Source organism: Anopheles ziemanni, chromosome 3 (genome assembly GCF_943734765.1).
Source record: "Anopheles ziemanni chromosome 3, idAnoZiCoDA_A2_x.2, whole genome shotgun sequence".
Taxonomy (NCBI): Eukaryota; Metazoa; Arthropoda; class Insecta; order Diptera; family Culicidae; genus Anopheles; species Anopheles ziemanni.
In genome coordinates, this window is record NC_080706.1 from 56,999,611 (window position 1) to 57,012,503 (window position 12,893).

Below are 12,893 nucleotides of genomic sequence, written 5' to 3' on the forward strand. Positions count from 1 at the left end.
CTCTTCTTGCGGGAGGGTATCGTTGTTTACGCTTCCAGAGTTTTTTTATGGTGGGTTTGCAGCGCTCTTCTTTCCGCTTCGTCCCCCATTTGTCGGGGACAGGAAATACCCGAAAGGCTATAAATTAAATATTAACTAATTTTTAACCTAATAAATTATGCCGTTGAGCGCACGGTGCGTAAGCGCCCTTCCAGCCTTCCCCGGAGGTGGATTTGGACTTAGAGACCAAGCATGAGCTGAACGAGTGGTGGGTTTTGGCAGCTATGCCGTTTGAGCGTGCGATATGGTTCACAAACACACATTGGCTAACCTTAGAGGTTTGATTAGATAGCTGGTGACTAGCTTGAAGTCTCCCGCTACTTCAGAGCCCAAGACTGTGTAGCGAAAGCTCGGAGAAGCGTCCACCAGGAAGGATCAGAATCGACCCAGCTCGATCACGAATCGAAAATGAAGAAATAAATTATGAATTTCAACAAATTATTGTAATTTATTAGCGTACAGGTGGGATTCGCCTTCGCCGAGGGCGGGCACGTTCAAGTGGAGCGCCAACTGGAGCTTCGTCTATGGTCGAACGGCTACGAGGAGCGACTAGTTTAGAGGGAGTGGCAGTGCGTTACGGTAGTGCGAGTTCAGCGATTCACAACATTTGAATCTGAAACGTACGTGCGCTCCCTTCCGTTATTGTCCATCGTTTGACTGATCGGCGCTGATGGGTGCTGTATAGTTTATGGCCTTGTTTTGGGTACCTGTTTTTATCGCCATCAAGAACGATAAAACAAAAGCCTTGGGACTCTGCGAGGAAGCAACGACGAAACCTTCTGAGGTTGGATAGGAGGGTTAGTTTCGGTGGTAGCAAATGCTCTGCTGAGAAATAAAAGTGATAGCAATACGGACAAACTTAACAAATTCTGCCGGCTCGTTGGCACATAAATTTGAAAGCTAGAAGAATCAATCACTCGCTTCGTGCATAATAAAATACATAAAGCAAACAATCTGACGCTGATGCGCATTGCTGGGTAAGCGGGAGAAATTATATTGGTGGTAAAATAAGCTCTGTTTCCATTGTGAGGATAAAACAGCAAGCAACAGATCACGCTTGTCATTTAATGATTTGGAAAATGTCCATAAGGATTCATGATACGTACATATTGGTTCTTTGAGAATGTTACAAAGCTACCGTTTAGTTTTCTCATTATCAACATTAAAATTAGCGCTATTCATTCCGAATTTTGACGACCACGATCGATAATTCGAAGTTGCATGTGTCAGTGGAGTATTCTATCTGTGAAGTGAGTCCGAAAAAAGACGAAGGCTTCTGTAAGCTGTTTAGGATGGATTTTATTTTTGATAAATATCATATTCTGACACCTCAAATGTACCTCAAACATCTTTCTAGCATATCCATCAACTACAAGAGTTGTAAAAAAGTGCTAAGAAAAACAGTCAAATCAAATCCAGCAGTTTTAAAGGAAAGAACCAAACTTCCCGCATAGAATCGAAAACGGATGATCTAAGTTTAACTCGACTCAGGTATCCTTCGCGTTTAAATCTTAAGATTTTGTTGACATTACATATATTTAACCGTGTTGAACACATAATTTTTATTCCAAACAATGAAATTGTCCCAAATCGGTTTATTACAGTAATATACACAATTAATGGTAGTTTGGTGCAGACGGAAGTGGCAGTTACGGCCGGTTAACCATATAGTCCAAACGAAAAAGAAAATTGAGTGAAAGAAAACACTTTGGCTAAATGACAGATTCGTACCGCATCGAATCGTTGCCAGTGAGTGAAGCAGGGGAAAACGGAGCGGGTACTAAATACAGGTAAAGGAAGGTCACTATGTGTCTAGTACTAGCAAAACATACCCAGGGAAGTTTAACATGCCCAAAGTATCGTATCGTAGATATTTTCTACCTCGACCATCTTGTTTGTGTGCCGTTATTTTATTGTGAGGCGCTACCTGTATCATGTCTTACTCCTTACTCCTTCAGTGGGTCAATTGGGCACGGGAGTTGTTTTAGAAAGCCTGCGAATGTTTGAGTTGCATTTGAAGGTAGCTACGAAGTAAGGGTTAATACTGCAGGCATATCGAACAGATGGAAAATAAGAAGAACCATCAATACAAGATCAGCACGAACGTTACAGTATGAACTACTTTAGCCAGCAAGCCGACCAAATAAGAAAAGACTTAATCCGGTGCAGACCACATGCATTTTTATTTGTCGCCTTCGTATTGAACGTTGATGGACTTTTTTTGGTAATTGATGAATGCTCATCCTCGTAATCGTGTCACCTGAATAGGACATCCATTGGGCAAATAATGACTCAAGGTGAGCGAGAGGACTTGGTTCGGTTTTGTTTTTTTTTTTTTTGGTTTTGTAATATCATGATTGAATCAGACCCAGTGTTTTCGTTTGTACAGGGCAGGACGGATTCAAAACCAAGTTGCATTTTATGACAGCCTGCACTCTGTGCCTTATAGACGGAACCCCAAAGAGCGGCCGGTCGGATACATGATTAATGAATCACATTTCGAAAAGTTTCAGTTTGAAGAGAAAGTCAATCCAACATTTGGGAGATTCATTTTTTTTCTCATTCTAACACTCCCTATAAGGTAGCGGAAGCTTCCTAAGGCCACGATGGTGGTCACTACCGGAACTTACTGGAAATCGGAAGCGTTAGCAGACCCTCGGATTTGGGTTCCATACATACATCTGTCGCTTTCCGACTAGCGGCCCCGAAATCTATTCTCGATATCAACGAGATAAATGATGTTCAACTCCAGCGCTCGCCGCAAAGTTCCGCGACCCCATGCCAATCTTTGCACTGCACTGTGAAGATTGCTTCGAAAATCCCGCACCATTGTTACGCACTACCATGCCACAGAAGCTTAATTTATGACTATTTATTTTATTCCCGCGTTTGTCTCATTTTCAGCCCGATTACTCGTGCCGGGGCGGGTGTTGTCGCCGATTCGTTGCAAAAAGGGGGAAAGCGACCGGAAAACGGAATCGAAATCAAAATCAACACCAATCGAACGATCAATCGGAGGGATGCTGCGAAAAGGCTGGCCACGGGCACAAGGCGCATTTCCTCTTCTGGGGGTGGCAACTCGGGAGGGACAGTAGGAGTCCAACGATGCAAAAGTAGGGTGTCGCATGTTCTGTGAGTTACAATTCAATTTACAGTGTCACTGGCTGTGCACTTCGTTGGCTATTGTTACCACGTTCGATTTTCACATGATTTAGAACCAGAAAAGACCTTAGGGTCCCCAGGAACATCCCTAAGGCCAGGGGCGCAAGGGCAAAGCTAGGTCGAAGAAGAATAACCGACTTGCAATGAGCGCCGAAGCGCGTGCTTGTTGATTTGATCGTTGTTGTATCAAACGAACATTTCCTCAGGACAGTGTATTGTGGAACGAATGATCCTTTGGACATTTGATTTACCAATGGTTAAATAAGCAATTTCCATTTAGTAAAAAAAAACATGATTCTATCATTCCAATATTCAAATAAAGTCATTCAATCGGTAAAATCAAAGGTGATCTGAAAAATGTTAACATTGCTGTTCAAGGATTACACGTGGCCTTCGTGAGGACGGCATACTTATAACGATCACACGCGTCGTTTGGAAGATTTTCGGAAGCCAGCAAAGAATCTTACGACGGCCTTCACACCATCCATAATACCCGCGGCAGCAAGGACGTGTCAATGACGTGCGTGTTCCCATCCTAATTACTTTTCTGCACTTTTCGGCAGCCTTGTCGCATTCTATCCAACAGATCCACGCTTCGTCGGAAATGATTGCAGCCTTCGGCATCGTCCTTGGCACCTTTGTTTGTCGTAAATTCCAAGGCAAGTCGTCCGTGTGTGCATTTTTGAAGAGTCGTGTTTACTGTAAATAACCGTAGAGATCGTCGAAGGAAGCAAATTGGTTTAGCCAACCCCTAAACGTCATAAACGATCCTTCAACATGTATTTGCGTCTGTTTGTGTTTATGATCCTTAAACATTTCTTTACGCATCATCCTCCGCGGCAGAGTACATAGGAGCTCCGAGCTATGTTGGTAAGAGTAACATAAGAAAATTTTACGTGAAATTTTCCTCACGGTTAGGATGATCTTTCTATGTACTATGATCCGGGGGCGTATGTGTCTGTGCGTTTTCGGATTAGGGTAATCATCACCGAAAGCCTCTCGGGGAGGAGAAAAATTCTGCATTCATCTTCACCCTCTATACAGTTACCTTCGTCCCCTCTTTGTCTACCTTACTTTTGGCGCGGGCAGGACTGCAGTCTCAAGGCAAGGGAAAAACTACCCTACAGAGTACAAGGGATGGAACTATTTTATAGCATTTATCGGCCAACGCTTCGTACGCTGGGTTAGGTCGTGTGCCATCGATACGTTCTGCCATTTGTGCCTCCTGTAGGCGAAAACCGTGGATGAGGTAGAGGTAGAAATTTCGCTGACAAAATCAGCCGGCAATTCGAATCCCCTACTCATTCGACAACTAGAACCGTTCGGTGAAAGATCGAAGCGAGCAGAAAAGCGCGTATTTGAAATAGCCAGTTATCAGTTTGTGTAACGCAAAAAGTGGCAAAAGTGAAAAAAAAGGATATAATATGGCTACAGCACATCCGTTCTACAATGAATATCAGGCAAACTATTACAACTCATGCTACAACTACTCTCAGTTGAGCCATGATCAATATAGCCCCGTTAGTGCAACGTCGCAGTTTCCCGAAAGTTCATTGGGCCAACCACAACAACAGCAGCAGCCGTCCATTCCGCCACTGTCTCAGTACGAAAGCCAAACAAGCGTAACGTCCTCGACGTCCGGATGCACCTCCCAGTACCACGGCGATGGGCAGTATCAATCCCCGAACCAGTATTACGCTGGACAGCAACCCTATTACGAGCAGTACAGTAATCAGTTCGATGGCTACTACAGCTATCAGTATCAGCCAATCACGCCTCATCATCATCAGCAGCACTCGAGCGTTGCGCTGGAGCATAGCGTAGGCTCATCAAAAAGCCAGGATACTCCGCAATTCCTGTCGCTGGCGTCTTATCGTTCATACAGTAACGCAACTAAGGGGCCCGAGTCCGACAGCTCCGATGGTGGGCTTACGGCTTATAGAAAAATCTGCGAACCGATTGTGGAGCCACCGAAAGCGCCAGCCGAGAAACGAAAGTGCTCGGCCGAGGAAGATCAAGATGAGGCCGACGAGAGGCGCGGCACAGATGTGGAAAGCAAGACGACGGATTCACCAGCCCTGCGAGCGTTACTCACCAATCCGGCCAAGAAGCTTAAGTACAACCCACACTATGCCAGCGTAGCCTCCAAAGCATCATTCCAACGCCCCGGTGCAGAATGCGGTAATGGCGTCCTTTCTCCGGCCAGCGATCGCATCGTGCCCGACATAGCGCCGTTATCCCCCAATAAAACCGACGACAGCATCGATAGCCTCCTGGACAACACCAAGCATGGTTACGAAGCGGCCGAGGGAACCCACTATGTGATGAGTCATTTGGTCCAACCCAGAACGCCATCCTACGATGGTGTCAGCACTCCGCCCCTGTCCCCGAAGGATCTAGAAAGTGTTGTCTCATCGCCTCGCTTGTCACTATCGGAAGCTGGAAAATGGCCACAAAATGGCGACTCTGAAGGTAGGTACCATCGAATGGCTAAATAAGCGATTAGAACGGTTTTCACTAACAATTTATTGCTCTCTATTTTCCGTATCTTTCTATAGCATCTCTCAATAAGGAAGCTACCAAGAGGACCCGTCAGTCATACTCTCGACATCAGACTCTCGAGTTGGAGAAAGAGTTCCACTTCAACCGATATCTCACCCGGAGACGTCGCATTGAGATCGCCGGCCTGCTCAAACTGACTGAGCGACAGATTAAGATTTGGTTCCAGAATCGTCGCATGAAGGCCAAAAAGGACAACCAATCGGCTTCCAGCACCCCGGACTTAGTGTTCGATCCGGAACTCTCGCAGCCCGCACCTTCTACGATGATGATGCCGTCTATATCCGCCGTTCACCCGCAACCTATGTCCTACGGGGCATCGATGACAACCTCGCCAGCGAACACTCACCACCTCGTGCATCCATACCATCAGGTCCACCAGCAAACTGGTGCAACACCTAACGGAACGGTGAACCAGTGGCCGTATCATCATTCCCAAACTCCCTCGTATCACCCACAAACGCATCTGCATCACCAAGCACAGCATCAGCAGCAGCTACAAAACCAGCAAGATCATCTAAGCGTCGCTTCCTACGGACAATCGGCGTACGATCATCACCAGTCGTCTCTGAATTTGACGCCTTCTTATCTTTAAAAATGATCGATCGGTCCGATCAACTCCTTAGATGCCTTTGACGACCATATATCTATAGTTGCCCAGCGATACTGTGATGCTTTTTGATAAAGCAATAATTCTTGTTTTATTTCTTAACGATTGGTTTTAAAATGTGATACGAATACTATGGTAGTGTAGAATAAATAGAATTCAATGAATAAGTATATACATCCATTAGTGGAATTAAGAACAAGATTTATAATAAAGCATATACATAAATAGTACACGGTGTTGTGCACGTGCAAGGTGAGAACCGTAGCTCTAAGCTTCCTCCTGCTCGTCGATAATCGATCCTACGGCGCAAACGGCGTGACACTGTAACGTTCAGAGTCCGTTTCCTGGCGTGAAGCTGATGCTTTGCGGTGGATCGTGCAGTTTCTGCGCACTTCACGTAGTGTGAGGGCAACCTTTTCCAGTTACCTTCGCCGACAGCGTCGAAGCATGATGTGAAGACAAGGGCCAGATGGTTTTTAGGTAAAAAAGGGCAACCAGCACACGAAGGGACGAACGCAGCCCAGCGGAGGGTCAATTCTTACGGCAATAATAACCCTCAGCAGCAGTTGAGGTTTGCAAGCGCTTCCAGCCTGTGCCAGCAAAACCCAGGGATGGCGCATTTCTAGGGGACTAGGGGACAGTTCGGCATGGTGTGCGATCCGGCATGGTGACAGCTTAGGACGGGATAATCGTCTCACAGTTTGCACAGCAAGGGCAACCCATGCAATGGGTAAGGTGTTGCTTGCGGCTATGATTGGCTTACTTATTGATTCCGGTGATAATCCGGATTAGCGGTAAGAGCAGTACCAATCACGAACCGTGCGTAAACGTTGGCGCCTTGTTGGCTCACTACAGTAACGCAGGCTGTGTTTGCAATGGCCGTGATCAAGGACAGTAAGCCGCTGGTTTTTGGCATAATGTTATGCTGATGTTGTTTTGCGTTTCTTTGCAGATTCTGCGAGGTATTGGGCTGTTCTGAAAACTCAATTCTTATAATTCCCAAACATCCGCTTTTCTTTCCTATGTGTGGCCTTACCGTGCGAGTTGTGGGGAAAATAAAATAATTAAATTGTAGGTTCCTGCAAAGACGAATCTGTATTTTGCACGCACCATAGAAAGTAAATGTCGCGTAACTGTCGCCACATGATTTTAATCGCGGAACGATTTTTAATCTCTACCAAAATTGCAACCCGCCCGCAAAGGCCGTGTAACATTTTTTTTTAAATTTCCGTGGCAGATCTGTTGTTATAAGCTAAGTTCTCACCAGGGCTTGAGCAGGGTTTCGTTCTCAAATAGTGGTGTTTTGGTAGAGGAGACATAAAAAGGGTTTTGGTTGCGAATAGGGAACACTTGTCGCTCGCTACCATTCGTATCAAGCGCTGCCGCTTGGCATTCATGTGTGCCGTAGCTTAATTTATTAGTTCGTTCTTTCAGTCGGTGTCCGTGTCCCGTTTTCTTTCTCGTTACCGTGAGCTTCGTGTATGAGACCAGTTCCTGGTCTCGGTTGGTTGTTGGTTTGGCGGCTGTTTGTTTGTCCGACAGTAAACATGAGACGCGTTCATGAATGATCAACGGATTGTAGGAACATCTTTTGCGAAGAATTGCCTGTTTTTTACGCGCTTACAATATGGGACCGGCAAGTGGGGGTATAAAGAGTATGCAAACTGCGGTTTGGTAGATGCATGCGGCAGAGATCACTGAATTTCGGGTACTTCCTCGAATCAGACCAGAAACTAAGGATGGATTATTATGTGCGTGCAACATTGTTGCAAGTTGTTTTAAAAACATATAGTTTTAAATGATTGCCAGGGCACAGAAGTTAAGTACGGTTTAAATAAACATTTAAGTAACGGTGAAAAGTTCTTTCGATGACTTTTTAAAAAAATAAAATTTCTATAACTTTATCAAAGGCTTTGTGTCTACGTGTCCAGTCGAAGTATGGATTTTGTAATTTTTTTATTTTATGTCTGAGTTCGATATCGGGGTGGGTATGTAAATAAGAGGAACACAAAATTGTTGGTATTTCGACAGTTTGTACTATTGAAAACGTAATGAAAAGTAAAGGAATACGGCTTTTTGTTTCACTTTTTACAACACAATTTAAAAGACTAGTACCTAAGGTAAAAGAACAAGAAAGATGCAGAAAAATATCAACACGCTTCGTGTGCATTGCCGCAATTGGCTATTTTGTTTAATTTTTCCTCCGGGAGACACGTTTTGCTTTTTCATTCTGCTCAATACATAGACAAGCAGCATTTTTCCCGCTCCTTACTTCAACATTTCGCAGGCACACGAGCGAGCGCAAGCGTACTACGCTAGTTTATGGTTTTACACTCGTAATGATACCAATAAAGTTGGAGAAAATTCTCTTCGCCCGATTCTGCTGGGACCATGTCAGTTTTGCTGCGTGTGCAGTACGGGCGAGTAGATGGCCGGATCCCTGCTGAGCCATCGGGTACTCTAATGACACTGAGCCATCGATAGATGCGAGCTGGTTCACGGTACCGAAATGGTAGAGGATTCTCCGTCCTCTTTCTGTGAGAAATCACGGCTCGCTTCATCTGTGCGATACTCGAGCGGCTTGGGATTCATCCGTCAAAAGGCTCTATAATCATAAAAATCAAAATATTTGAAAATAAACACAGTAAGAAGTCCTTTGCCGTTTGACGCTCGGGGTAACGTTTTATCCGCTGGCTGTTTTCAGCATCGCCTATTTTGCATGTCCCTGAATATAGCGGAACTTCTCTGGACAGAATATGTTCCGTACAGGGCTGTGTGTCCGTCAGAAACGTACCGGAGGTGTAGGTCACAATAAAATGTTCCCAATAAAACGTACCTAATAAAGTGATAAAGCAATCCGTCTGCAACTTCGGCGACAAGACCCTGCGACCTTCCGACCCGATGGAAAAGCTACAGTGGGCAAGCCTTGCTTGCCTTGCCGATGAACAATTCAAACAGTCTGCAGCGACGATTCGTTTGCTACGAATGAAATATCTTCGAGCGTTGACGGATCGATATAACTTTTATGTTTTTACAGTGGCAGTACCATCCAAAACATTGAAGCAGCGAAACATTGAATGCAAAAGTCAAAACCAGAAAGAAGTCCAGCGAAACCGCTTTTCATCAAGTGTACGCGAGTGCAATCGGAAGTTGTTAAGCAAGATAATTAACGCCTTCCGAATGTTGATGGAAAGAATCCGTCATGTTTACAAGCTTCCGATGGGAGATTGCGCCGCTTGATAGAACCCCACATACCGTCGATCTGTTTACCAGCATGATTGCGATTGCTCTAGTCGGTGGTGTTTGATTTGCTCGACACACTAAACATCGCAGGCTCTAACCTAAACTACGGAACGACAACACCTCCAGAGAAGCCCTAATGCTTCCAGGTTCGTGCACGCAGTATGTGACGCTTTATTTGTTTATTAGTTTGTTCAAAACAAATTATAATGTACAAAACAACGCAAACATTCTGTAGCTGTCCAGGTCGATCGCTTCGGACGTCCTGCTAAGCGGCATCGCCTCCCAAAGTCAACGGGAGATCCACGAACATAAGATATGCCGACGAATAGACGGGGACGAACCGTCAAACAGGCGGACGGACGGTCACACGACTGCCTGCCGCCATTGCTCTGGGATACAGACGCTGGTGACGAGGCACGAGGCCTAAATCGTCATTCCAAGGCCACGTGAGCCATTGACGAACTTCCTCGCTCAATGTCTTTATTACTCTGTCCTTCGATCGATCCAAGATCCTGATCGTGGCGATCGTAACGACAACAGCAGGGCATTTCTCCACCTTTCGAGAAGCCTCGCTGGACGATCCTCATTCGATTGGGTGCACGAAGCCCTTATACGGCCTCGAACGGTTGATGGTGTTAATGTTTCGAAGCTTAGACCAACCGCTTCCCATTGCTGTTAATTGTTAAGACACGAGTCGGAAAGATTTACCAAGGCCGGACTCCAACACTAACTACAAAAGTGTGCCTCTTTCTTACATGTATATCAGTATCATATACTATATCTGCTGTGTAAGTCAAATTTAAAATAAATTGTTGTTTGTACGATAACGTTCGTCATAACAATTAACACCAACATCACCAAGCCGTTACCGTATATTTATCCGGTTATATATTTACCATAGAACATTGATTGTTTAATAACTGAACGATCCAGATATTCTTCCAGTATACAAAACAAACAGAGCACATATCAGCTTAACAGTGGCGGATTAACAAACTAGGAGGCCTCACGCGGGAAATCAAACGGGGCCCCCTTTGATCAATCTTTAGGTTTTGATTTTTACAAATATTATATTTAAGTGATGCATCGCCCGCCTAGCCCTTGTAAGTTTTTTTTAAATATTTTGTTCATTTATTCAAGATTGAGGTATGTATGCAGGATTTAATTACGTTATATTGTTACGTTTACTCAAAAAATTATGTGTTTTTTACAATTCGAGGAATAGTTAAGATTATCAAATTATTTTTAAAAGATTTATCGATTTACAAATAATGCAAACATAAAATTGAAACTATGGTACACGCAGGATGAAAATTCAGATATTAATATATTCAAATAAAAGAAACATAACTCGCTTGTAAATCCTAAAGTAAGTGTAAGTTCTAAATAATTTTTTTTCGACATTTCTTCCTGTCCATATTTATGATGTCTGTTGCATCAATATTATCTAAAAATTCTCGTTCGACATAAAGTATTGCTAAACTATTCAATTTTGTTTCACCCATCGAATTACGCAAACAGGTTTTTACCCTTTAAACGATCTTTCTCCTAAGGAATTCGAATTGGTTTTGTTTAAATTTAATAAATTTTTAGATTTACCTCAATGTTTGGAAAAATGCAGGTCATTTCTTGGCTCACACGGTATACATAATTTATATTATTTTAAGGAAGAAGCTCGTTTAATTTTTCTTGTACATTTTGGAAACCAACTACTACATTATTTTCTTTAATAAACAATAAAAATTGTTTGATTTATCCTCCCAATAATTTACATCAAATAATTTACATCGAAATTGCAGTTTTTGTTCTTTTGATAAATTCAAGTCAACAAATATTTTAAACAGTTCAATAGTTTGTTCGTATTTGTCTGCTCTTTGAGCTATTTGGGCAGTTACAATATCGCAAATGCTGTAGAAGGTATTGACTCTGATATCATTCAGATTTTTGTTTGTTCCTTTTCGAATTCACTCATTCGAATCAAACGATAAGCTAGTTATTCTTGTAGCTTCCCTTTCGATTTCATCAAAATTATTTCTGTAATTATTTACAAAATGTGTGAAAGATCGAAGTAAAATTGACCATTTTTTTATTTCGCATTCTACGGATTGGTCGCATTCATTCATTGCAAAATTCTATTCCGGATTATGGTCATTGAATAAATTTCAAATTTAGATTTTTTTATTAACAATGATTTTGCCTCCTGAATTGCCCCCTGTTTTTCATTTTCGTCAGTAACTATTTTATTTAACGCTTCCTTGATTTGCTGAAATCCAGCTTTGAATGCTGCAATTATTTGTGTGATCCACATCGCCCTCGGGGCCCCCAGACAGGTCGGGGCCCCCCGCGGCCGCTTAGTCCGCTTACCGTTAGAGCCGCTGCTGCAGCTTAATTATGTTGAAGTCACTTATGCAACCTTGACAATACTTACACAATATAAAAAGCTCAATAAATTGCAAAGTAATATAAATACAGGAAATTTAAAAACTTGGCTGGGGGGTTAGCATAGAGAATATAAGAACCCTTCAGATAAAAATTTGAACTAAGAGCCAACACAACTTATTCATAAAATAGGTAAGCCATGAAATAGGGATCCAAAAGCCAATCAAATTATTACCCTTGGAAAGATATGCTCTCGATAGGCTTCGAAATTTCAACTTCGTAAATAGAGAAGATGTATTCTAAATAACTTGGTTATATTATTTTCTTTACGAATCTAAATGCATGTTGCGATCTTTGCATTGCAACGCACTTCAATAAAAGTAAGTAAAGCATCGTAATATTACTATCATACTCTGTTATCTGTCAATTTCTTGTCATTCTTAAGAATAGAATAGAAGAATAAAGAAATTCTTGACGATGCGTTTCAGGTGATTCATGACTATGGTAAGTATTGAACAGGATTCGGGATTAAGATCATCAAAACCCTACGATGAACAGTCCCAAATTTGTGATCATTTGCTTAAACAAGGGCTAAATGTATTTATGACTTCGTTCGACCATTATTCGAAAATGCCCTAGCTGCTTGGGTGTTTAAATTTGTCTTTAAAAAATAAATAACTTAATCTGCCTTAACTTTCTTTTCGCACTATTGCCACAACTGTAACTCATCTGCCAATATGGGTCATAGGAAAAGCAAAAATACTATTCAAGGAACATGCCTCAGACTTTTTTTGTAACGAATTTCCAAAATTTCACACATAATTGCTGTTCCGATTCCGGTGTACCGGACTTTTGAACCGTTCAAAACCTCAAGAATTCCAGATTTTTTCGCCTGCCGTCT

The 12,893-nt window shown here is 42.8% G+C and overlaps 1 protein-coding gene across 1 annotated transcript; it reads left to right on the forward strand.

The window, feature by feature from the left end:
• Positions 1 to 4,625: 4,625 nt before the first annotated feature.
• On the forward strand, positions 4,626 to 6,355 carry LOC131285079 (segmentation protein fushi tarazu). Its single transcript, XM_058313937.1, has 2 exons — positions 4,626 to 5,673; positions 5,760 to 6,355. Exons 1-2 carry the CDS (start codon positions 4,626 to 4,628, stop codon positions 6,353 to 6,355), a joined length of 1,644 nt encoding a protein of 547 aa, XP_058169920.1.
• Positions 6,356 to 12,893: the final 6,538 nt, after the last annotated feature.